Raw genomic sequence first — 24,687 nt, 5'->3', positions numbered from 1 at the left:
TGGTCATGAATCATAGCACAATTGCATTCTTAATGTAAAATACATATTTTATAACTAGAGATTGATTCAGCACGTCCTTTTTCCGAAATGTATTTATTGAATTAACTGCATATAATGTGAAGTGTATGACCAAAGAATGGTGCATGAAGGTGTAATTAAATTTACACATCATATATGTGATAAGTGGGCTATCATCAATGTTGGGCCTGCAGGAATTTTTGAACTGTCATCCAGATATACAAGATATCAAAACTATTGAACAACTTTCTTCTTGAAATTGATAATAATGATGGTCAATTTCTCAATTTTTACCTTCAGGTTAATTCTTTTTCATCTATCAGATAGCTAAAATTTGGAACTTTCAATTGAACTCTGGATGTTGCCCACTAGATATACTTCTCAGCCACTTGGTCTACCAGAGATGTCACAGCTTGTTTGGAGTACTATTGTATCAGTTTCATTTATTATGGAAAATGTTATTGTAGTTTTCTGGTGGAAATTTGAACTTGAAGACAGATTAATACTTTAATATGATAAGGTATTTTGTCAGCTTGATTTCCCAGTACAGTTACATGTATCTCACAAAGTAAAGACGCTTTTCTTGCCATACTTTGAAAGATGTTGAAATCCATAAAACTTAAGACAGTTGTTGTGTATTGTAATTGAGTTGTGCAATATATGAATAATTTGCAGTTGTTTTTGTATATAAAAGTGTGATAGCTCATAGTTTTAATCTTTTCTTTGTTGTTAAAGTGTGTTCACTTTTGATTTACTTTTTTTGCTAATCATTTATTGACTGCATAATCTTGATTATGAAAAACTCATGACATGACCTAGTCTGAGTCATTTTTCTGTAGGAAACAGTCAAAAGAATGCAGCCATGCTATTGTGTGATTTGACTGGCCTCTCAAGTTGTGTACCCTGGACCCCTAACTCTGGAGTTTTGGGTCTGGACTCAAGTTTTTATAACCTGAGCCCAGTTAAGCTAGAGTTTTAAGTTTAAGGTTGGTCTCCAATTTTACAACCCAGGCCCCTGATGCTGGAGTATTTCATTTGGTGATCAGTACTTTAAAATATCATGCAGGGCACGTAGTCATGGTACTTGTGTGGACATATCGCAGTTCACTGCTATTTTGTATTATAATTTACATGTAATGGTGTCTGTTCTCTTGTATGAATGTTACCACTACTGATCCCTGTAAGCATTCATAATAAATTTTTATAAATTAAACATTGTGAATAAATTGTAGACAGAGTAATAATCAGATGTACTCACAATGATTAATAATAAATGTATTAATTGATGCTTAACAACACCTTCTTTCTTGTATTTATATGTTAATATATTTATATCCTAGGTATGTCATATTTAAATGCACTTTTTTCAAATAAATTTTCTGATGTTGTACATGTATTTTACATTCTTTTTCATGTTTGTGTAACAGCATAATATTTTCCTGAAAGTGAATTTACATAAAAAAATTCCTATGTGTTGTTTCTAATATTGACTATTACTTGTTGCGATGTCGTATTTAACTTTCTGTGTCTTGTTTCAGATGGGTCTGAGCAGACACAGGAAGTTGCGACGTCACATAACGTCAATTTTGGCGGGATCGCGTTTCCTGGTCTCGATAACGCGCATCACGACTTTTCCTCGAGGATGTTGCCAGATATGTCGCCAGCCGATCTGAAACAAGCACTGTATCCTCAAGGTAACATTCTTAATAATTCTTCGCTTGATATAGATCAGTTCTCGCCACCACAGAGGAAAGGATCTTTGTACTGGTGTGTTGTTTGCAATAAATCATTACAAAATAAAAATCTCTATGAATATCACATTAACGCACATGCGGGTGTTCGACCGTTTGAATGTGAAATTTGTAATCGGAAATTTGGCAGCAAGCAAGTTTTACAGACGCATCAGCGGTTGCACAGTGGTGAGAGACCATTTAAGTGTTCAAAACCAGGTTGTGATCGATCGTTCACGGCTAGGAGTGGGCTTGTATACCATATGAATAAACACCATAGTGAGTGAAATTGAATAATAGACAAATTAATACAGGACCAGAAAAGACATTGGTATCAATTTAAAACTACACAGACTGGATGTGAAATTGAACATGAAGAGAACCAGTGTATTAGTTGAGTTCCAGGGAAACAGTATGTTACACAGATTCGAGGAAAGATGTTTTCATGTTGGAACTTTGCTGAACACTTCAGGAGCAGTTTTGTGATGTAAAGTAGCAGAGATATTAGCAAATGACATGCTTATTACCGAAGACTGTTGTGTGATCATTTAATTTCGTTGGCGTAAAATTTTTGTGGTTTTGGCCATATTGGCTATTTTAATTTTTATAAGGCAATGAATTGGTAGGTTTCAGTATTTGAAAATAAAATTAATGGGACTTTTTATTTGTTTAACAGGATTTTAAGAATGGACTGGAACACAAAATCCACGAAATTTGTTGCCAACAAATATTACAATTTCACCGTATGAGTCATTTGATATTTGGCTGCATGTGATAATGTTGCAGCTAGAAGTTAATTTAATGTAGTTCTGCATATCTGGATCAAATGTTTGTCAGAAATACAGAATTAAAGGCACTAACCTCCGGAACATACGACAACAACAAAAAAAAAAGAGAAAAGTTTTTAGATATCACAGAAATATTGATATATTTCTTAAGAAGGCATTGAAACTTTAAGTTACTGACAGATTATAAGTTTGGAAACATAAAAACTAGTTGTTTTTGCTTATTTTCTCCATTCAAAATTGTAAAGAGTTTGTAACAAAGGTAAATTGCCATACTCGAAAAGCTTTATATTTACCAGCTGTTATCCTCCATGGTGCATTGGTCAGAAAAAAAATTTATTGCCGCGGCGACCTGTGTTTTGAATTCCGACTCGGGTATGTTTTTTTTTTTATTCTGATTGGGCATTTTTAGGTTAGTTGAGAAACAAAATTTTATGTTTTGATGTTCATAATATGTGCAAACTTCAATTTTAAAGAAAGATCAGTTTTAAGTCAAAATCTGGAGGTCAGTGCCTTTAAATTCATCCTTCATATTTCTGAAACTTGAGGATGTCCTTGACAGAAAGGGTTGTGCACTGTATGGGTACTTTTATTTCTTTGGTTATATTATTTCCTGGGCTTAAGAGGGTGCAAATTTATGACTTTAGAGGATATTACATTTGAATTATTCAATATTGACAATAATTTTGACATTTTTTTTACTGTAAGCTGTATTTTTTGCCTGAATGAGCATAGATGAAAATTAATGAATCCATGAATTTATTTTCAAGCAAATATCACAGATATTCATGACTTTTTCATGACGCTTGACATCAGAGTTCGATTTGTTAGCGCAGCAAATTTAAGTACACATACAGTAGTGTGTTTGCTGTTTTTTTTGAGAGTGTATCTGATTTTTCACAAGAGTTTCAGTTGTACTATTTATTAACCAGCCCATTTTGTGAAATACAAACCTTAATAAAATGATGTATTGTGCCAAAAATATGAAAATGTGTCAGCCAGTTGCTTTAAAGAAGGAAGTAATTGTGTCTGAAGTACTTTTGTTTTAATGAAAAAGTTGATATACATTCTTGGCTACAGAGATGAGAGAAAAAAAACCTTTTGGCCATTTTTAGCTCGATTTTTCGAAGAAAATGTAGAGGTATTGCACTCACCCCAGCGTTGGTGTCGCCATTGGTTAAAGTTTTTGATAGAGTAAAAAATCTCTTGTTGCTATCAGAGCTATTGACTTGAAACTTAAAATAGTTATTTACTATCACAGTCTTCACCAGGAGAAACGATCCTCATAACTCTGGTTTGAATTTTGAAAGATTTATGCCCCTTTTTAACTTAGAATTTTTAGCTCACCTGAGCACGAAGTTTTCAAAGGTGAGCTTTAGTGATCACCCTGTGTCCGGCGTCCGTCGTCGTCCGTCGTCCGTCCGTCCGTCCGTCGTCAACAATTTGACTGTTAACACTCTAGAGGTCACATTTTTGACCCAATCTTAATGAAACTTGGTCAGAATGTTACCCTCAATAAAATCTTGGACGAGTTCGATATTGGGTCATCTGGGGTCAAAAACTAGGTCATCAGGTCAAATCAAAGGAAAAGCTTGTTAACACTCTAGAGGTCACATTTTTGGCCCAATCTTAATGAAACTTGGTCAGAATGTTACCCTCAATAAAATCTTGGACGAGTTCGATATTAAGTCATCTGGGGTCAAAAACTAGGTCATCAGGTCAAATCAAAGGAAAAGCTTGTTAACACTCTAGAGGTCACAATTTTGGCCCAATCTTAATGAAACTTGGTCAGGATGTTACCCTCAATAAAATCTTGGACGAGTTCGATATTGGGTCATCTGGGGTCAAAAACTAGGTCACCAGGTCAAATCAAAGAAAAAGCTTGTTAACACTCTAGAGGTCACATTTTTGGCCCAATCTTAATGAAACTTGGTCAGAATGTTACCCTTAATAAAATCTTGGACGAGTTCGATATTTGGTTATCTGGGATCATAAACTAGGTCACCAGGTCAAATCAAAGGAAAAGCTTGTTAACACTGTTGAAGCCGCATTTATGACTGTATCTTCATGAAACTTGGTCAGATTGTTAATATTGATGATCGTAAGGTCCAGTTTGAATCTGGGTCATGTAGGATAAAAAACTAGGTCACCAAGCCAAATCAAATGAAAAGCTAGTTTACACTAGAGGCCACATTTATGACCATACCTTAATGAAACTTGGTCAAATCTTGATGATCTATAGCTCAAGTTCAAATCTGGGTTAGGTGGGTCAAAAACTAGGTCACTAGGTCATACCAAAGGAAAAGCTTGTTAACACTCTAGAGGCCACATTTATGACTATATCTTCATGAAACTTAGTCAGAATGTTAAACTTGATGATCTTTAGGGCAATTTTGAATCTGGGTCATGTCGGGTCAAAAACTAGGTCACCGGGTCAAATCAAAGGAAAAGCTAATTAACACTGTAGAGGCCACGTTATGACCATATCTTAATGAAACTTGGTCAGAATGTTAATCTTGATAATCTTTAGGTCAAGTTTAAATCTGGGTCAGATGGAGTCAAAAACTAGGTCACTAGGTCATATCAAAGGAAAAGCTTGTTAACACTCTAGAGGCCACATTTTTGACTATATCTTCATGAAACTTAGTCAGAATGTTAAACTTGATGGTCTTTAGGTCAAGTTCGAATCTGGGTCATGTCGGGTCAAAAACTAGGTCACGGGGGTCAAATAAAAGGAATAGTTAGTTAACACTTTAGAGGCCACATTTATGACCATATCTTAATGAAACTTGGTCAGAATGTTAATCTTGATGATCTATAGGTCAAGTTTAAATCTGGGTCAGGTGTGTTAAAAAACTAGGTCACTAGGTCAAATCAAAGGAAAAGCTTGTTAAGACTCTAGAGGCCAGATTTATGACTGTATCTTCATGAAACTTAATCAGAATGTTAATCTTGATGATCTTTAGGTCAAGTTAGAATCTGGGTCATGTGGGGGCAAAAACTAGGTCACCGGGTCAAATCAAAGGAAAAGCTAGTTAACACTTTAGAGGCTACATTTATGACCATATCTTAATGAAACTTGGTCAGAATGTTGATCTTGATGATCTTTAGGTCAATAGGTCAGGTGAGCGATACAGGGCCTTCATGGCCCTCTTGTTTGTTAATGTTTTTATTAAGTCAAATATCTCTGATACTATCAAAGCTTTTGACTTGATTTACTATCAAAGTCTACACCAGGAGAAACAATCCTCATAACTTAGATATGAATTTTGACAGAGTTATGCCCCCTTTTAACTTAGAATTTTTTGGTTAAAGTGTTATATAATGTCAATATCTCTGTTACTATCAAAGCTATTAACTTGAAACTTTAAATAGTTATTTACCATCAAAGGCTATATACACCATAAGAAACAATCCACACAACTTTGATTAGAATTTTGACAGATTTAAGTCAAGCTCTGAGGAAAGTGGAGCGTGCTGTCTTACGGACAGCTCTTGTTTATGTTGCTGTAAAGGAAATTTTGACCTTTAGCATGCTAGATAAATTGTCGTCTGCTGGAAATGTCGTCTGCTAAAATTGTAAAGTTCATTCAATTTGCTCCAAAATTGGAAGAAATATTGTCAGAGCAGCAAACAGCTTGGAACCTGATCAGACGCCGATTTAATCGGCGTCTGATCTGGTTCCAAGCTATTTGCAAAGGCTGTTAAATTCGCCTGCAGCAGGCTAAGGGTTAATTCAAGGGTAATATAGGAGTCATCTTTTGGTTGGTCATGCAGTCAGATGCATTGTCTTTTGATCTGTTATAATAAAAATAAGGTACTAAATACTTCAACACTTTGAATATTCCAGTGAAAATTCATCCACTGGACCATCATAAAGTATAGATATGCATGACATTTTTAGGGTCTGCCAAAACATTGCTGAGTAAAGACATTTATTTATCCCCTACCAGTTGAAAAACAGATTTAGGGACTTTATCTTTGTCATACAGTTCAGCCATAATAACTTAAAAGAAGGAACTGTAATATAACTTGGCAAAACTGTTCCTCATAATGAGGTGATGTGCCATAAGCAAACCTATAAACTAAGCTTAAAGGTCAAGGTCACTCTTGGAGCTCAAGCTGAACGGTCAGAAAGTTTTGTTTTTTAGCTCACCTGAGCACGAAGTGCTCAAAGGTGAGCTTTTGTGATCACCCTGTGTCCGTCAGTCGTCTGTCATCAACAATTTGACTGTTAACACTCTAGAGGTCACAATTTTGGCCCAATCTTAATGAAACTTGGTTAGAATGTTAACCTCAATAAAATCTTGGATGAGTTCGATATTGGGTCATCTGGGGTCAAAAACTAGGTCACCAGGTCAAATCAAAGGAAAAGCTTGTTAACACTCCTGAGGTCACAATTTGGGCCCAATTTTAATAAACTTGGTCAGAATGTTACCCTCAGTAAAATCTTAGACGAGTTCGATACTGGGTCATCTAGGGTCAAAAACTAGGTCACCAGGTCAAATCGAAGGAAAAGCTTGTGAACACTCTAGAGGTCACAATTTTGGACCACTTTTAATGAAACTTGGTCAGAATGTTACCCTCAATAAAATCTTGGACGAATTTGGTATTGGGTCATCTGTGGTCAAAAACTAAGGTCACCAGGTCAAATCAAAGGAAAAACTAGTTAACACTCTAGAGGTCACATTTTTGGCCCAATCTTAATGAAACTTGGTTAGAATGTTAACCTCAATAAAATCTTGGATGAGTTCAATATTGGGTCATCTGGGGTCAAAAACTAGGTCACCAGGTCAAATCAAAGGAAAAGCTTGTTAACACTCCTGAGGTCACAATTTGGGCCCAATTTTAATGAAACTTGGTCAGAATGTTACCCTCAATAAAATCTTGGATGAGTTTGATATTTGGTCATCTGGGGTCAAAAACTAGGTCACCAGGTAAAATCAAAGGAAAAGCTTGTTAACACTCTAGAGGTCACATTTTTGGCCCGTTCTTAATGAAACTTGGTCAGAATGTTACCCTCAATAAAATCTTGGACGAGTTTGGTATTGGGTCATCGGGGGTCAAAAACTAGGTCACCAGGTCAAATCAAAGGAAAAGCTTGTTAACACTCCAGAGGTCACATTTTTGGCACAATCTTAATGAAACTTGGTCAGAATGTTACCATCAATAAAATCTTGGATGAGTTTGATATTGGGTCATCTGGGGTCAAAAACTAGGTCAGCAGGTCAAATCAAAGGAAAAGATTGGTAACACTGTAGAGGCCATATTTAAGACTGTATCTTCATGAAACTTAGTCAGAATTTTAATCTTGATGATCTTTAGGTCAAGTTCGAATCTGGGTCATATGGGGTCAAAAACTAGGTCACCCGGTCAAATCAAAGGAAAAGCTAGTTTACACAGTAGAAGCCACATTTATGTCCGTTTCTTAATGAAACTTGGTCAGAGTGTTAGTCTTGATGATCTATAGGTCAAATTCAAATTTGGGTCAGGTGGGGTCAAAAACTAGGTCACTAGGTCAAATCAAGGAAAAGCTTATTAACACTCTAAAGGCCACATTTATGACTGTATCTTCATGAAACTTAGTCAGAATGTTACTCTTGATGATCTTTAGATCAGGGTCAAATCTGGGTCATGTGGTATCAAACACTAGGTCACTGGGTCAAATCAAAGGAAAAGCTATTTAACACTTTAGAGGCCACATTTATGATCATATCTTAATGAAACTTGGTCAGAATGTTAATCTTGATCAGGGGTTCCATTTGACCCGGGACCCCGGGTCCGGACCCGGGAGATTTTCAAAAGATGCTCAAAGGACCCGGCAGAATACTTGCCTGTGCGTCCTTCGGGACCCGGGGGTATTTTCCTTTGATAATCCTTTCTCTTATCATTAATCTCTTTCAGTAAAACTATTCCACGATAGACACGTGTATTCAAAATAAACACTCGCGGTCATGCTCTCCTGCCTTTGATCTCTGCTAAATCCCGCCCTTTCTCCTGTAGACATGCCTCGCTGATTTTTTGTCAGCAAGTTACGTCACGGCGAGTGCACATAGGTAACAAGAAATCAATGAAGTGTTGAAATTAATTGATAAAGCGAATCCTGTGTACTGTCAAAAAAGGCGCCAATTATTAAATTATCGTAAGCAGCTGATTACCGAGCATGTGAGAAGTGCCCTGCAAGATTTTTTCATGCCAACTTTAAATTAGACCATTGTTTAGTGATCATATCGTAATTTCAACAAGAAACATCACAAATTTTGATGAATTTCGAAAGCAAAAATAAGTTTAGAATGTCCGTTCACGGGTCTAATTACACCCGATGTCATATGCATATTTCCAAAATTCCTAAAAAAACCTGACTTTCAGTGCAGTTTTTTATGATAAGTAGCATCATTACTTGAGAAACTATCGCTGATTTAGATTTGTTTGCCAAATAAACTGAGCAAAAACTACTTTCTGATGACATTCTGAAAGTGTAACAGTATTCGGATAGTACATTTTGGATACATTTTTCTAGAGTGTTACAGCACTGTTCTGTTATTAAAAATGAAATGAAATATTGAAGAAAAACCTAATTAAAATAACATGAATTTTGATAAATATTAGTTTACAATATGAGACTATATGACCTGAGACTGACATTTTTATTATGCTGTAACATGATCTTGGGTTTATTGTTTTCTTAGGTAAAGATCTATGTATTACTGAATAAAAAATATAGTAAATTATATTGACGTGTTGGGACAGGACTCCTGTATTTTGGAAAAGGACCCTTCAAAATTTGGGCCCAAGGGTCCTGGGACTCTTGGGTTTTCGGGTCTAGTGGAACCCCTGATCTTGATAATCTTTATGTCAATAGGTCAGGTGAGCGATACAGGGCCTTCATGCCCCTCTTGTTTTCCTATTAGGTCTGTAACTGAACCATCTGCCAAGGGATTTTATTATTACTTGATAGAAATAAGCACAGCTTCCAGACCCTTAGCTTGAAAACTTAAATCACAATATTTGGTGGAAGGTTAACATGGATTAACATGGGTCTGTTTTTTGTCAAGTCGATGACATAGACTCTACCATCTATCAAGAGATTTTACTATTGGCACAGATAATTTTCATAATCAGTGATAATGAGATAACATGTGTGCAACAACTGTAGATTTTCAGATATGCAAAAATTCTGATCCAAGCATTTTAGGCTATAACATATTGCATAATAGAATGCTATAGACAACATTAACGGATATCAGGTCATTAGATAATATGCTGTAGTTGAGATAGTTAGTAAATTTCCAGGTGGGTTTCTCTGTATTACAAGTCTAAACTTTATTTACCTGTTTCCTCTGACCAAGCAGTACTGCAGGGGTAATAATCATATTAAGTGTAATAGCTCTAGTTTAATACATAAAATATATAAAATTGTTAAAGTTTCTTCAAATAAATTTATAATTCAGTCATGAACTGATATGGAATTTAAATGTTCAAAAGTGCTGTACAAAAAATATTATCTGTCTGATAGGACTTGGTTAAGGTGGACACAATATTAAACTCCACAAAAATTAGCTCACAACAAATATTTCGCAGTAATAAAGTCTGATGTCTATATGTTTTGTTTTCCCAAAAATTACTTTATTATGTATATTTGTGACATGTTTTTGTTAAGATTTTTATGTATTACAAATTGTGGCCATGCAAAGCCAGTATGATTTTATACTAGATTGTAATACAGAAGGCAGAGGGATTTTGTTTTGGCTTTGTCCGTCCATCTGTTCGTCAATCCGTCCATCTGAAATCTAAAATGCTTACAAGTCAAAAATTATTTTAGCTAGTATCGCCAAACCTTTTTTTTTTAGCACACGGCCTTGCTAACATTTAGCATTATCCCTCTTGACACAGTAAAAGCAGATTTTCCCCCTTGATTTGGTAAAAAAAAATGAAAATGATTATAATTCAAGAAGTACTTTAGCTAGAATTATCAAACCTCATATAATTATTAACTAGCAAATGACCTTTGTTCACATTTAGTATTATTATCCTTGCCCCAGTAAAAGCAAAGTTTTTCCCCTTGACTTTGTAAAAAATAAGGACTTTTTTTTTACTGCAACCAAGTAACTATTGATGGATCTTCCTGAAACTTTACAAAAATGTAGATCATGATAGGAAGATGATGCGCATATAACTTTTGTCAGGATTACTTCAGTAACCAGAGTTATATTGCCCTTTAATTGTTTTACAATCTATAAATGCCTACATAGCAAAGTAATACATTGATGAATCTTCAAGAAATTTAAAACAAGTTTAAATAACTGTAGGGAAGTGGCCTATTCATATCTTTCAAAATACAGTATTCACAAAAACAGCCTGTTTGGCTGGGGATATAAATTCACTGTTTTTGCTTGTTGTGAATTTATTTATCTTCATTTTTTATCAGTCTTTACATGATTATGTATTTACTGTATTTCCATTTTTTCAATATTTAACTTTAACTTCAATGATGGGAATCAAACTACTTAAGATAATCTCACTTAAAAAAATAGATTAACAATGTTACTGACACTTTAACAGCAATGTAAAAATTACTTATCCAAGAAATAAAGGCTGTATACATTACATTATGAGATTAATTCTCATCAAAGACACAGCAAATAATGAGAATGCAGGTATAATAATGTGTTGACCAAAATGACCAGTACCGGTATATCTCCATTCTATTTTAATCATGTTATATTGTAACTTATTTTAGCTCGATGAATGATTAAAAATTTCTTCAGTCGTTATAAGAAAAAAATCAAGAAAGAGGTTTATGATTCACAAACAGGTGACTTGTATGTTGAGACGTAGGTCCACTTGGCATGTAATATGTGAATTGCAGCTCACATTTATAGTCAAATTCTTCTTATGTTGAAGGAATTACCATAGATTTTTGTAAAAAGATTGTGACGCTTGATAGATTAAGGTCAAAAGCTTCCAAAATTCAGAAAGTACTTCCATATTTGTTGACAATTGTAAAAACAGTGGAACCTGTGTTACTTAAACCAGCCAAGGGAGCAACTCAGTATGGCTGCTTAATGTACTGCAGCTGATTGCTGACAGAACAGTTGAAATTTCAGCAAAAAGTCAATCTTGGAAGTCATCTTACTGACCGTTTAAGGCAAGTAGCTGCTTAATACAGGTGACTGACTATATTTTAAGGTAAAAATAAAATGATCCAGTGTGAACTTATAAAAAATACTTATTCTGCAAAAAAGTGTTTAATAGATCTGTACTGTGTTAGTCACACGGTAAAAAATTTGATGTTTCTTAGGGAAAAATAGAAGTAATTTATATGAACTGTATAATTACCATGCTCTTTCAATATTGACATTAAAATGATACTGATTTATGGAGTTTGCTATTTTATAGATGCTGCTTCTCATTTTAACAATTTTAATATTGTGTTTAAATCTGGACACACTTTTTTTTAGTCCACAGATCTACAAATAATGTATAATGTAATACTGTATAAGCCATTTCATGTATAAATTAACCAGCTAGTATCTTTGTATGTAAAGTTATTTATTACATTGTTGTATCACAGTGTCATGTAAATGTTAACAATAAAATATTGAAATAAATGTTTGTCATGTAGAAGTGTTAAGTTTTTTTTGTAGGTAGGGAAATGAAGTAAGTGTCTATATTGATATAAAGCTTCCCCAAAGTAGTCTTTCTTCTGAATTAAGGCACAGTGGTAATTATCTATCAGCCTCGGGGCAGGATTGATTGGAAATGTACTCAGATATAAAGTATAATTTTTTCCCAGTCAGTATTACAGGAAGAGCCACAGACCATAAATATAGCCAGTTCAAGCTATATAGTACTGGTACATGAACCAGGAACATGTTAGTTACATATAAGTAGGGTTTTATCCCTTATCCTGCTACATTTCTATAATACAGATGTGCAGGCTGATCATGATCTTCACTGGTCGCAAAGGCAGAATCAATCAGGTCCAGCATTATAAGTGTTAAAAATCCCCTGTCCTGAGGTTAGGGATTGCCGGAAAATTTGTCTAAATACTTGCCAGTAAATCTTTTCGGTACATTGTAAAATATGTTCCAACACTCATCATTGGAGGCTACATTGTGAAATATTTGGCAGAGACACGGGATCAAGTCATTATGCAACTCGTAATGAACAAAGGACTCTGCATAGGGATGAATGAAACTTGCATTCATAATAATTGCCTAAATTGAGGACTAGATTATTGATTTCCGGACTACTGAGTCTAGTGGGCTTAGTAGCAGTATGAAAGCTCTGCCACATTATACAATATCGAGTGTTTTTGCCTACCACGCGGGGAAAGACAAGGTTAATTATCTGGGTAGGAGTGCACATATTGACATCATGATTTGACATCGTATTGTGACATAGTGTATGGGCGATTTTTGAATTATAATATCTTTGAAAGCATTGCAGTAATATCAACAGTCAGTAGACAAGAAAAATTATCTAACTTGACTGCCAGAGTAAGGTAGATGTTTTCCAAACCCTCAGGACAGCATAGATAAAAACCTCAACTTTAACGCTTGGTTTTCCATTTCATGTCTGTTGGGTACGGATATCTGTCTTATACAGGCAGGCATGTAAGATCCTTAATGTATAATCTTCACCATGTTTATTTGTGGTTTCCTTGTTGGTATTGACCTGATCTATGCAATTAATGGTCAACTTCCCAACATTCAGAGGTCGTGGTCAAATGATGTTAGATACAGTGTTTTCATTTAATTATATTATAAGAAAATACACCTCACCTGGGATTTGAACCAACAATTTCTTGATTTGGAACTTTATGCTCTGCCTTCTGAGCTAACAAGACAGGCTTAATATAAACAGTGATAAATCGGATGTTAAACCTTGGCTGTTTTAGTAAACATACACATTTATATAACTTTTCCAAAAATAATAGCACCAATATTGGCTGTATGATTTAAGTATCTGACTGAATGATTAGCTCCTTACCATTGTGGGTTCCAAACCAGGGCATTTTACATTGAATGTAGAAATCTCTCATACTGTGAAATTATTAATATTTGTGAGGAACTAATTTTCGTGGATTTCGTGGTTGAGTCAATCCACGAAATTTAATCCCAACAAACAAGTAAAATTCCCATTCGTTTTATCTTCAAAAGTTGAAATCCACAAACTCTTATCCCCACGAAATTGCCGTTTTGACCAAAACCACGAAATTTCATGCCCACGAAATTAAATGATTTTACAGTATGAGGAAGCTGTCATGCTGGTGAGCAGAAGTTGATGGTGATATCCACAGGTGGCAGTAACGTACCTAGGATACAGTATGGATCCATGAGCCATATGCACTTAAATTTACTACAATAATAATGTTTTCTTAGGGAAAAAATGACAAAAAGCCATTTTGAAAAAAATTTTGCTCCTGTGACAATGAGCCATGAGAAAGGTGATCAAGAACAGTTTGACATGTGCATTGCTTCCAGGTCTGTATTTTTTTTTCAAAACAATATTTCCTTATCAATGGTTGGCCGCCTTTTCGGCAAAAGATTAATCTTTCAGAAATATCTTACTTCAAAACCCAGTTCCAAACCGTTTAAGCACACGAGCGAGCAACGGCATACGAAACGATAGTGATTTCTCCACCCGAATAAATCCCACACATTTTTCACATCGAAGTCTCCCCCCTAAAACACATCAAGCTCACAGTGTGAGTTTAAAATAACGTAATAACCGTTCATAACAGACTAAACACAAAGTAACAAGACCGAAAACTAGGTTCAATCCTACTTTGTTACTTACAAATTCGCTATTTAACATTTTCGCTTTCGGAAATTACCTTCGCCTGCCATGATTACCGTTGACAAGACGGTGGTTGTAAAGAACGTTTTCATTGGCGGAGACAGTTTACGTATTTCAAACGTAGCAATAAAATTCAAAGAGTACCCGAATATAAACAAGCAGCGATGGCTCACGAGGATTATTTACCAAATTCAAATAAATAACAACTGGTAAGTAATTAAGTAGAATTGAACCTTATTTTTAGTCTTGTCAGTTTACATTTAGCCTATTCTGACTGCTTGTAGTGCTATTTTTAAATGACATGGTGTACTTGATTTGTTTTACTGGGGAGACTTCGGTGCTAAAAATGTGTGGGATTTATTCGGGTGGAGAAATCACTATCATTTCGTATGCCGTTGCTCGCTCGTGATGCGTAAACGGTTTGGAACTGGGTTTTGAAGTAAGGTTTTTCTGAAAGATTAATCTTTTGCCGAAAAGGCGGCCAACCATTGATAAGGAAATACTGTTTTGAAAAAAAAATACGGACCTGGAAGCAATGCACATGTCAAACTGTTCTTGATCACCTTTCTCATGGCTCATTGTCACAGGAGCAAAAAATTTTTCAAAATGGCTTTTTGTCATTTTTTTCCTAAGAAAACATTATAATTGTAGTAAATTTAAGGGCATATGGCTCATGGACCCATACTGTATCCTAGGTACGTTACTGCCACCTGTGGTGATATCCATGTGCTTTTAAGTATGTCTGAATTTAGTAAAATTCAAAGAGGCACCTTATATCCTCTTCCAACATGTTATATGGCCATTGTGTTGACAGTTTCCTCTCAAAAACATTATTTCCAGGACAGGACAGGTGTACACCAGGTTAGAACCTCAAACCTTATACAAAAAAAAAAAGAATTAAGGAATATCCAACAGGTAGAGCGCCATATTCCATAAATGCAACCTGAGACTCCAAAGCAACACACAGCACACATCGCGTGCACAAGACTAGGAGACATTGACAAACACACATAAAAAGCAAGGGTACACAGAATACAGACTGACATCATTACGATCATCATGGGGAGATATTAGAAACCTTCCATGCTGAGCAAGATAAGCAATACTCAGTAGTACTGTTAACCTTATATTAATTAGCAACCAGTCAAGGGAACAACACAGTCTGGCTGCTTAAGGCAGGCTAAAATTATAGCAGAAAGTCCATTTCCAGGGTTCGACGCATTAAGGGCGTATCTACATATAATAATTATATGTAGATACGCCCTTATTGCGTTGAACCCTCAGTTTGTGATTTAAGCTTTCTGCCTGTTTAACACAAGTGGCTGCTTAACACAGGTGACTTCTAAGGCAGGTTTAGCGTTCTGTGAGACATTATGTTGAAAGTAAAATATAGAAGAATAGAGACTTTTTGCCAAATAAAAGTAATATATTCTTTAAGGTAAATGAGAATAATTCTTGTAAGAGTACATGCTGTGATATAATGGAAGTAAATTTTATAGATGAATAAATTTTATGAGATAAATGAAGTTAAGGAGAATGTATTCTATGTGATAAATAAAAAGTAAACGTATATTAAAAGAATACATTCCGAGACAAATGCAAGTAACATTTAGAATAAAATAGAAAAGGTGGAAACTTCACAGGCAGCTCAAGGCAAGATAAATGAAACTGTTGCAGGCTCGGTTTGATTGAGTCGTCTGTTCTTGTATGGTAGTGGAAATACATGCTATTGAGCAGAATTCTACATTTACACATGTTACAAGAACCAAAAACAATTTAGAGACATCCACAGATGTGTTAATGAGACAAATGAAAGATTAATGTTAATCCTTTGAAAAATTCATTTTATGAGACAATTAAAGTCATCCCTAGAAAAGTATTAGACATATGGTCTATGAGATAAATAAATTTAACCTTTAAAAAAACACATTCCATGAGATAAATAAAAGGTGTCCTTAGAAGAGTATCTTAAATTCTGTGAGATAAATGAAAATTACTCTTTAGAAAAATATCTTACATTTTTTAGGTAAATGAAAGTAATCAGTTTTCATTCTTTTAGATATTTAGAAGAAGACATTCTATGAAGCGAAAAAATGAAAGTCACAGAGTGACCTTTACTATAATTTTACCTACTCCTGGCAGCAGAAAATTCATAGGGGTTTACCCCTAGGTTACTACATTTGCAAATAGTTAAACATGTGGCTACTCTTTTAGAGGAATTTAGAAGATGAAGCAACATTAGACAATACAGTCCTGCAGAAGCCTCTATTAGGTTTCCTTTACATTCCACTCTGGATCTTGTCGCAAAGATTTAATAAGAAAACCTCAATATTTGAGTTTGATGATAGAGAAATTGAGCCAGCAACCTATAACTTTGTAGTCTGTTGACCAATGAATTGTCCACAGATCATTCCCTGTATAAAATATATTTTCGTAATTTGAAGCAGTTTGTAGCTATGATGGTATGGTATTATATTTTTACTGCATTTGAATACACCAGTACAAAGGCCTTTCTCTTTGCTTTAGTAGCTATATAACTGAATCAATATTGCAGTTTTATTGTTTTACTCAAATTAAATATGAATCAAAATGGTGACATGCACTATTAGCTAGAACATTTGGTAAGTAAACAATAAACGTATCATTTTGTATATATACACAACATAACAACAAAGGAGAAAATAGTTTTATTGTCATTCTCCGAGCTTGATATCTTCGAGTTCAATCAGTTTTTGAGCTTAGATTAAATTTAAAGATGTAACAATGAGAAATATTGGTATTTAAGAAAAAATGTTTAAAGCTAGTATAAAGAAATACTGTTGATTTGGACTTATTTGAAATGTTGTTGTACATGTAAATTTTACTGTATTTGTAAAATATATTGGTGCAATTTTCAGGTTTGTTTAAGAATTCTGCCAACTCCAGTCATGAGGATGAAATGCAAAAAAACCAAATCGGTGTACAAGGCCAGTTTGATCCATCACCACGGAAACGAGGACGTCCACGTAAGGTCCCTTCTCTGCCGGCAGTAAATTCTGTTCCAAGGCAGTTGGCAGAATCCAGTCCACCTAGTCAAAACAACCAAGAAAACGACATGCCCAATGACAACCTTATCAGGAAAAGGGGTCGTCCAAGGAAGGATCTTGATGAGTCGCTTCCTCCTGGTGTTGTCCGTCCAATGGGTATTAGTATCGGGAACGGGTATGTCAAATGTAACATTTGCGGTAAAATTCTAAAAGCAACGTCCATGTTTTCACATAAACAATCCCATCTCGGCATTAGAAATTATGGTTGTGAGTACTGTGGGAAGAGTTTCACACAGAAAGGGCCGCTAATTACACATAAGAGGGTTCATACTGGAGAGAAGCCGTATTCCTGTGGACGTTGCGGGAAAGCCTTCGCTGCACACAGTGGATTGTACCAACACAGCAGACGGTGTGCAAGAAATGCAGCGATGGAACATTTCAATCTCACAATGTGACGACTGAGGCCATAATAACTTATACACATGAGAAATAGAATTTTCTCATTTAGAAAAAATGCATTATTTAGAGAAAAGAATGGTCTTATGTATTTATATGTGACTTTAATTTTCTGAGGAATGGTATTATACAATAGAGTGTTCGAAAGAAGATCTTACTTGGTTAGGCAGTGGCATGCCAGCAGATATATGCCCATCTTTTCAAAAGTTAGAAAGTTCTTTTCTTTGTTAATATATAATTGTAATTGCAAAGAAATTCAGTGAGTTGAGGAGATAATCACTCATGAAAGATACATTATGAGGTCTGAAAAAGCTACCTACTGTGTTTGTCATAGTGGAAAAAAATAGAAAAAAGAAGGAGCACAGTTTGTGTAATAATTGTAAAATAACAACTAAAAACAGTTCTTTAGCTAATTTATGTTAATTTTTATCATTTTTAGATCATATGATTTTTGGGAAAAAATTAATAGTTATCGTCGTCACTTGATCGTCGTTGGCGCCTGCGTCTGCGTCAGCCTTGCCTAGTTAAGTTTTATGTTTAGGTCAGCTTTTCTCATAAACAATCACAGCTATTTCTTCAAAACTTGCAACTCTGTTCAACATCAATAACTGACTGTACAACAAGAAACATAACTCCATCCTGCTTTTTGCAAGAATTATGGCCCCTTTTGGACTTAGAAAATATCAGATTTCTTGGTTAAGTTTTATGTTTAGGTCAACTTTTCTCTTAAACTATCAAAGGCTATTTCTTTAAAACTTGCAACACTTGTTCACCATCAAAAGCTGACTCTGTACAGCATGAAACATAACTCCATCCTGTTTTTAGCTCACCAGTCACAAAGTGACAAGGTGAGCTTTTGTGATCGCGTGGCGTCCGACGTCCATGCGTCCGTTAACTTTTGCTTGTGACCACTCTAGAGATCACTTTTTTCATGGGATTTTTATGAAAGTTGGTCAGAATGTTAATATTGATGATGTCTAGGTCAAGTTCAAAACTGGATTACATGCGGTCCAAAACTAGGTCAGTAGGTCTAAAAATAGAAAAACCTTGTGACCTTCCTAGAGGCCATATTTTTCATGGATCTTCATGAAAATTGGTCAGAATGTTCACCTTGATGATATCTAGGTCAGGTTCGAAACTGGGTCACGTGCGGTCAAAAACTACGTCAGTAGGTCTAAAAATAGAGAAACCTTGTGACCTCTCTGGAGGCCATATTTTTCATGGGATCTGTATGAAAGTTAGTCTGAATGTTCATTTTGATGATATCTAGTTCAGGTTCAAAACTGGGTCACATGCCATCAAAAACTAGGTCATTAGATCTAAAAATAGAAAAACCTTTTGAACTCTCTAGAGGCCATATTTTTCAATGGATCTTCATGAAAATTGGTCAGAATGTTCACCTTGATGATTTCTAAGTCAAGGTCGAAACTGGGTCATGTGCGGTCAAAAACTAGGTCAGTAGGTCTAAAAATAGAAAAACCTTGTGACCTCTCTAGAGGCCATTCTTTTCATGAGATCTTCATGAAAATTGGCGAGAATGTTCACCTTGATGATATCTAGGTCAATTTTGAAACTGGGTCACGTGCCTTCGAAAAGCATGTCATTAGGTCAAATAATAGAAAAACCTTGTGACCTCTCTAGAGGTCATATTTTTCAGTGGATCTTCATGAAAATTGGTCAAAATTTTTATCTTTATGATATCTAAATCAAGTTCAAAACTGTGTTACATGAGCTCAAAAACTAGGTCACTATGTCAAATAATAGAAAAAACAATGTCATGCTTAGTTCAAAACTGGGTCATGTTGGGACAGGTGAGCGATTCAGGACCATCATGGTCCTCATGCTTGCAAGAATTATGGGCCTTTTTGGACTTATAAAATCATGGGTAGGACAATATTTCTATTATACAGAAAAAGTCAGTTTTCAGATTTCTTGGTTAAGTTTTGTGTTTAGGTCAGCTTTTCTCATTAACGGTCAAAGGTTTTGCTTTTTATTTGCCATTAAAAGCTGACTCTGCACAGCAAGTACCATAACTCTACATTGCTTTTTGTAAGAATTATGGCCCCTTTTGGACTTAGAAAATCATGGGTAGGACAATATTTCTGTTATACAGAAAAAAGTCAGATGAGCATCTCCACCCACAAGGCAGTGCTCTTGTTTCTGTTAGCAGTCTTTTGAAAAAATTGAAATTGTGCCATATATCTGGAGACGTGCCCCTTTAAGTTTTATTAAAATGATGAAATAAGAAATTTTTGTGTACTGGATATCTGTACATTTTTGTGAAGTGTTTTGAAATGGTTGTTTAAAGTTTTCTTATTTTTTGGGTAAAGATTGTCTGATTAAAAAACTTTCTTGTAAAGTTAGACTGGCTAACTTATCTTTATCAGCCAGTACATAATGTGTGCAAGGCATGAATTTGTATTGTTACCTGAATTTGTAGATAGGCTAAAATACTTACTCTTTTGTTGACACTAAGTCCCATACAAAATAAATCAAATTAGCTTGTAGGCCTTGAGAAATTTTATATTTTCATATGATGACTTTTGAAATTGAAGATCTCATGCTTGTATTGTCCCTAGGTTAAATCAGTTTTTCTCACAAGTCATTTAAGCATTATCATGACCAAATTTTGATCATTTTGTCAGCTGATTGATAAGGTTACGATTAAAAAAGTGAATTGTTTTTAGCTCACCTGAGCACGAAGTGCTCAAAGGTGAGCTTTAGTGATCACCCTGTGTCCGGCGTCCGTCGTCGTCCGTCGTCCGTCCGTCCGTCCGTCCGTCCGTCCGTCCGTCGTCAACAATTTGACTGTTAACACTCTAGAGGTCACATTTTTGACCCAATCTTAATGAAACTTGGTCAGAATGTTACCCTCAATAAAATCTTGGACGAGTTCGATATTGGGTCATCTGGGATCAAAAACTAGGTCATCAGGTCAAATCAAAGGAAAAGCTTGTTAACACTCTAGAGGTCACATTTTTGGCCCAATCTTAATGAAACTTGGTCAGAATGTTACCCTCAATAAAATCTTGGATGAGTTCGATATTAAGTCATCTGGGGTCAAAAACTAGGTCATCAGGTCAAATCAAAGGAAAAGCTTGTTAACACTCTAGAGGTCACAATTTTGGCCCAATCTTAATGAAACTTGGTCAGGATGTTACCCTCAATAAAATCTTGGACGAGTTCGATATTGGGTCATCTGGGGTCAAAAACTAGGTCACCAGGTCAAATCAAAGAAAAAGCTTGTTAACACTCTAGAGGTCACATTTTTGGCCCAATCTTAATGAAACTTGGTCAGAATGTTACCCTTAATAAAATCTTGGACGATTTCGATATTTGGTTATCTGGGATCATAAACTAGGTCACCAGGTCAAATCAAAGGAAAAGCTTGTTAACACTGTTGAAGCCGCATTTATGACTGTATCTTCATGAAACTTGGTCAGATTGTTAATATTGATGATCTTAAGGTCCAGTTTGAATCTGGGTCATGTAGGCTAAAAAACTAGGTCACCAAGCCAAATCAAATGAAAAGCTAGTTTACACTAGAGGCCACATTTATGACCATACCTTAATGAAACTTGGTCAAATCTTGATGATCTATAGCTCAAGTTCAAATCTGGGTTAGGTGGGGTCAAAAACTAGGTCACTAGGTCATATCAAAGGAAAAGCTTGTTAACACTCTAGAGGCCACATTTATGACTATATCTTCATGAAACTTAGTCAGAATGTTAAACTTGATGATCTTTAGGGCAATTTTGAATCTGGGTCATGCCGGGTCAAAAACTAGGTCACCGGGTCAAATCAAAGGAAAAGCTAATTAACACTGTAGAGGCCACGTTTATGACCATATCTTAATGAAACTTGGTCAGAATGTTAATCTTGATAATCTTTAGGTCAAGTTTAAATCTGGGTCAGATGGAGTCAAAAACTAGGTCACTAGGTCATATCAAAGGAAAAGCTTGTTAACACTCTAGAGGCCACATTTTTGACTATATCTTCATGAAACTTAGTCAGAATGTTAAACTTGATGGTCTTTAGGTCAAGTTCGAATCTGGGTCATGTCGGGTCAAAAACTAGGTCATGGGGGTCAAATAAAAGGAATAGTTAGTTAACACTTTAGAGGCCACATTTATGACCATATCTTAATGAAACTTGGTCAGAATGTTAATCTTGATGATCTATAGGTCAAGTTTAAATCTGGGTCAGGTGTGTTAAAAAACTAGGTCACTAGGTCAAATCAAAGGAAAAGCTTGTTAAGACTCTAGAGGCCAGATTTATGACTGTATCTTCATGAAACTTAATCAGAATGTTAATCTTGATGATCTTTAGGTCAAGTTCGAATCTGGGTCATGTGGGGGCAAAAACTAGGTCACCGGGTCAAATCAAAGGAAAAGCTAGTTAACACTTTAGAGGCTACATTTATGACCATATCTTAATGAAACTTGGTCAGAATGTTGATCTTGATGATCTTTAGGTCAATAGGTCAGGTGAGCGATACAGGGCCTTCATGGCCCTCTTGTTTTTTAGAGTATCCAAACAGTCTTGTCATTAAGATGATTTTTGAAACATTTGTGTGGGTAGTTAAATGTGGTCAGACAGATTTTTTGACTGAATATTAACACTTACAAATTAAATAAGTGCTCAGAAATTACATTGCAGTTTGAATAATTGTATTACTTAGAGGTTAATGTATGTCCGTGGTGTGCATTCTTGCCATAATGGCACATCTAGTGCAAATAATGGCTTGAGGGCTACTAAGGTGTGCCATTCGGCTTAGAGGCGTTCCCCAGCAGTTTATTAACCTTTTTATTACATCCATTGCTAAATGACGTCAAAGTCAGAACGTGTTTTGCAAGGGACTTGAAGTATACCAATAACATTATTAGCACATGTGTCAATATTACTTGAGCAAGTTAAATGGTATCTGTGTAATTTTAAGGTAAATTTGTTAATATTTATAGGAAAATATATGATGATGTAATTTGATGTTTAGTTCAGAAAATTGAAATTCAGGTACTGCTGTCACACACAGCTGAAAATTTGGACATTTAGCATTTTGAAAATAGAAAGTTAAATATTTATTCCTTAAAGTAAGGTTATTATAAAACAGTATTATATACCCTTCTCAAATGCACTCATTTGATTGGTCGAAAGGGGTGCACGCGCGGGTCCACAAAAAGCGATATTGACCCGCAAAAGTGATAATGACTCTTCTTATATGTATGAAATATAGGCCAGTCAAATGAGTGCATTTGAGAAGGGCATATAATATAACAATTATAGACTTATGTTTCAGTCAATATAATATTTACAGACCTGTAAAATGATATTGACAGTCAATAACTGTATAATGAAGCATATTTTTCAGATAAGAATGCAACTTTATGTTATCTGTTATTCTGTTTTTAGATAAATTATGTCTTATGAAAAAAAATGCTGCTGAAATGTGTTTGACCACCTTTAACGAAAATGTCACAAAATTGTCACAATGCATTACAAAATAGGCATTTAATTATAGTATTATTTTCTGTGCTTACTTAAGTTGTTGTGCCCTCCAAATTTTTTTTGTGTGGGGCACTTAAAGAGTTGCTCTTGTCTGTCCATCTGAATTTGTGTTGTGCATATCTCAAAAAGTATTTGACCCAGAGTCATTAAACCTCACAGGATTGTTATTCAGCATTTGAAGTGGTGCACCTGGAGATTTTATTGGGATCTCACACAGACCAGAGTTTTGGCCCATGACTTATTCAAAATATGCATAAAAAGGGCCTAAAAATTTGTGTTGCATGTATCTCAAAAGGTATTTGACTTAAGAGTCATAAAACATTAGGGGATTGTTATATAGGATGCAAAGTTGTGCACTAGTGTTCTGTTTGGGATTTCACTGAGCCAGACCAGAGTTATGGCCCTTGATTTGACTGCTTAAAAGTTTGTTTTGCATGTATTTTAAAAAATATTGCACCTAGAGTCATGAAACCATGTAGGAATATTGTTCAGCATGTGAATTTGTGCACCTGAGATTTTTCTCAATTTCACTCTGCAAAACCAGAGTTACGGCCCTTGACTTACTCAGAAATATGCATTAAGGGCATAAAAGTATCTCAAAATGTTATTCATCTAGGGTCATAAAACAGAGGGTTGTCATGAAGCCGTGTACAGTGACTGGAAGTGGGGTCACCTGTGTCCTATGCACACACATCTAGTTTTTTAAATGATTTACACAATCAACATATCAGTTTTTACACAAGGCTATATGCTTTGCTTTTTGTCTGTAAATGAGGCAAAACTAGTTGGTCCATAATGGTTGGATGAGGTTTATGGTTTTTAGCTCACATGTCACAAAGTGACAGTGTGAGCTTTTGTGATCGTGCAGCGTCCGTCCGTGCGTCCGTGCGTGCGTAAACTTTTGCTTGTGACCTCTCTAGAGGTCACATTTTTCATGGGATCTTTATGAAAGTTTGTCAGAATGTTCATCTTGATGATATCTAGGTCAAGTTCGAAACTGGGTCACGTGCGGTCAAAAACTAGGTCAGTAGGTCTAAAAATAGAAAAACCTTGTGACCTCTCTAGAGGCCATATTTTTACATGATCTTCATGAAAATTGGTCAGAATGTTCATCTTGATGATATCTAGGTCAAGTTTGAAACTGGGTCACGTGCCTTCAAAAACTAGGTCAGTAGGTCAAATAATAGAAAAACCTTGTGACCTCTCTAGAGGCCATATTTTTCATGGGATCTGTATGAAAGTTGGTCTGAATATTCATCTTGATGATATCTAGGTCAAGTTCGAAACTGGGTCACATGCAGGCAAAAACTAGGTCATTAGGTCTAAAAATAGAAAAACCTTGTGACCTCTGTAGAGGTCATA

At 35.4% G+C, this 24,687-nt stretch overlaps 1 protein-coding gene across 2 annotated transcripts in view; it reads left to right on the top strand.

Moving 5' to 3' along the window:
* The window catches only part of LOC123526251 (myoneurin-like), a 37,394-nt gene extending 19,134 nt beyond the window's left edge, over positions 1-18,260 (top strand). Inside the window, exons 5-6 of one of the 2 annotated variants that reach the window (XR_008366957.1) lie at positions 1,557-7,180; positions 7,761-12,240. Coding sequence is in view for 1 of the 2 variants with exons in the window: in XM_045305320.2 (XP_045161255.2) it covers positions 1,557-1,712; positions 17,236-17,819 (740 nt within the window). In the remaining variant the exon portion in view is untranslated. Of the gene's footprint in view, positions 1-1,556; positions 7,181-7,760; positions 12,241-17,235 lie in introns of those variants that run through there. The other variant, XM_045305320.2, reaches the window with a different exon arrangement.
* The last annotated feature ends 6,427 nt before the right edge of the window (positions 18,261-24,687 follow it).

The sequence above is a fragment of the Mercenaria mercenaria genome, chromosome 14, assembly GCF_021730395.1.
Source record: "Mercenaria mercenaria strain notata chromosome 14, MADL_Memer_1, whole genome shotgun sequence".
Lineage (NCBI taxonomy): Eukaryota > Metazoa > Mollusca > Bivalvia > Venerida > Veneridae > Mercenaria > Mercenaria mercenaria.
The sequence above is the reverse complement of the archived record's forward strand: the minus strand, read 5'-3'. Positions and strand labels throughout refer to the sequence as shown.